We start from the raw sequence: 2,745 nt of genomic DNA, 5'->3' as shown, positions 1-2,745 counted from the left end.
TTTAGTTGCAACGATGTCGCATTACTTCACCTGGGTTACTTCTGATAGTTGCACTTGAATGTCGACATGGTGCAGTGGTTTTCAACCCTTTTCATATCAAGGGTCCATTACATATTTGGCATTTGAGCCACACGGATAACCATCTGATGACATTTGTGACTAAATTTGTCTGAGGGACTGCCATTGGATTTTTTTTTATTTTAGTTTTTTTCATGTCATATGAAAGCAGGGAATCATAGCTTCAAATTTACATATTGGTTGTTCAGTTTGACCCACCAGTTTTGGAGATATGGCTTGAAAGGTTCACTTCTGTGGACTCTAACATTACACCTAGCTACATGATTAAGCATTTATTTCATATTCACATGTCGATTTCAGCTCTGACACTTATTTCAGACATGCTCTAGTATGTGAAGAGCCTGCCTGTGCTATTAACTCATTTTGGATAAAATAAATAATGGTTTTTATCCTCTGGTGAAAAGCTGGAGGTTGCGCGATGGCAGGCTCTCAGTCAAATCTGTAGACAGAACAGGAAAGGGCGCACACCAGTGTTGGTGAGGTGCTGGCCTAAGGCAGTAAATAAGTAAAAATGAGAAAAAAGGCCGCACACACGTAGCCACAATGCTGTATATTTATTGACAATAATCCAACGTTTCGACCTAGGAGGTCTTCTTCAGTCAAATCTGGTCACATTTAGCCTCTCAGACCCGAGACGAAACAATATTTTGTTGTCGGTTAAGTTATTTGTCCACAATTACATGCTGTATTGAAATGTTGATAAAAAATAACAATTATTTGACATTCTCTATAATTGTGTAGACTTCTTAAGAAATGCAGGATGTTTAACAACAATGTAACTCTTGAGAGCGTAAAATGAAACCAAATTGACCCGTTTCATTTTAGGCTGCGATAAAGATGCCAAGTGGCATCTTATGCTTTATGCAACACGGAAGTAACACAGGCTGGAAGCTAGCTTCCTGCTCGTAAACCACAATGACCCGATTGTGTGGTATGTGTCCCGCGGACAAGCTACGAGCTTGTAGATCTGGTATTTTTGGAAAAATGGAGGTCGGCGGCCAAATAGGAATATAGTTTGAGGACCACAGACATAGAAACATAGGTTTTTCAGAAAAGGTTTAGGATTTAGAAGACTTTTTTTAGGATCGGCCTCAGGCCATGTTAGGGAGGGACTATAGTGGAAGAGAGATCCAGTATAAGTCATTTTATACTTGGTTGCAAGCTTGTAGCTTGTAGATCTGCTATTTTCAGCAAGTGTAAAAACAGTCATTACGACAGCGTCAAGGCCCGCCAAAATACAATACACTAAAATCTCACGATATTTAACACCAAAACATTCTGGGTGACTAAATCCATTTAAGAGACTATGACTAAAACTAAAATCTAAATGTGCTGCCAAGAACAAACACTGCATCAGTGCGCCACCACTGATATGTTAGTTTTAACCCAGACGGTGACCTGCACCGTGTCCAGGATGTTGGGAGCTTATTATCTGCGTATAAATACCTTCCAGGGTTCTCCTCAGGCTCTTCTCTCTCTTGGAGAGCTCCGACAGGAACAGCTTGGAGTTCAGACTGCCCACTTTGTAAGGAGGGAGCGCACTGCCCACACACGCCTGGGACCTGCAAGTCAAGACACGCGCACACACACGCGTACACACACACATACACAGACACGCACACACGTTAAAGACAGACAAAGTCACCCCTTTGGGAACATGACATGACAACAATACCTGTGTTCTTCCAGGAGGTCCTGACTACTGTAGGCTATACATTTTATACAATAAAAGGTTCTGATAGTTAGGGAAGAACTGGTCTCGCGTATAGCCAGACAACTATAGAGGGTATGCGCGTGACATCATCGTACCTGGAAGTTATGCGGGAACGCCCACTGAGTGGCAAAAAACTACTTTCTGGCCTTGACAGCCCATTCATCCAAACAGAAAAGTCCTGTCTGATTGCATTAAACAATGTTAAACTCACTCAAACATTGCAGCTGTACGAAAAGCTTGAATTATCCTCTATCTGCAAAGTTTTTGTTTCATAAAAATCCACCATAGAAACGGTATGAGCTACTTTCTGTCAAGAAATGCCCTGCATTTGATTATTTTTTCAGTGTCAGAGTTTGGAAGTGCTTGTTTTCAATAACACAACATTTTGCTGCCTCCTGCATTATGTGACATTTAGAAACATGCAGGACGGTTGAGTGATTTCCAACGAGCGCTTCCAAACTCCAACACTCAATGTTTTGCCACTCTGTCTAGATGAGGGGGGCGTGTCCTGATGGGAAAATCATGCATGTGCATACTCTCTATTCCACAATCTCCGAATGCTATATAGAGTCTGGAACTACACCTCCCCAAATCCGAGTAAGGAAGCTGGCATTTCCCGAAAATATATTTTAAATTATCTTTACATTTTATTTTATTATTGTATTTCCTTTTCTGCTAAGCAGCAAGCTATATATGCTTAGATGTTTTCTACTTATATTAGGATAAATGTGCGCGACTGTAAAGACCAAACGGAAGTGGGTATAGGAGGCTCCACTTTCGCTTTATATTTGACTCATGACAGCTCTTCCGTTGCTCCAGACTGTATGATGGAAGTATTAGGAAAATTGCGAGAGGCGACAGTCTGGTAACGCGTAGCCTCGGAAACCCAGACGTTTTTATTTCCAGGGAGGAAAAAAAAGTCTGGGTCCGAGTCCACTTCAATTCGGCATAGA

The 2,745-nt window shown here is 41.5% G+C and overlaps 1 protein-coding gene across 1 annotated transcript in view; it reads right to left on the bottom strand.

Moving 5' to 3' along the window:
- trim8b (tripartite motif containing 8b) overlaps nt 1–2,745 on the bottom strand; it is a 36,888-nt gene that overhangs the window by 8,954 nt on the left and 25,189 nt on the right. Inside the window, exon 6 of the mRNA XM_079532302.1 lies at nt 1,525–1,640. Within this exon, the coding sequence (XP_079388428.1) occupies nt 1,525–1,640 (116 nt within the window). The remainder of the gene's footprint in view (nt 1–1,524; nt 1,641–2,745) is intronic.

Source organism: Electrona antarctica, assembly GCF_951216825.1.
Source record: "Electrona antarctica genome assembly, contig: scaffold_26, whole genome shotgun sequence".
In the NCBI taxonomy this organism is placed as follows: Eukaryota; Metazoa; Chordata; class Actinopteri; order Myctophiformes; family Myctophidae; genus Electrona; species Electrona antarctica.
This window is presented reverse-complemented; position numbering and strand designations above follow the sequence as displayed.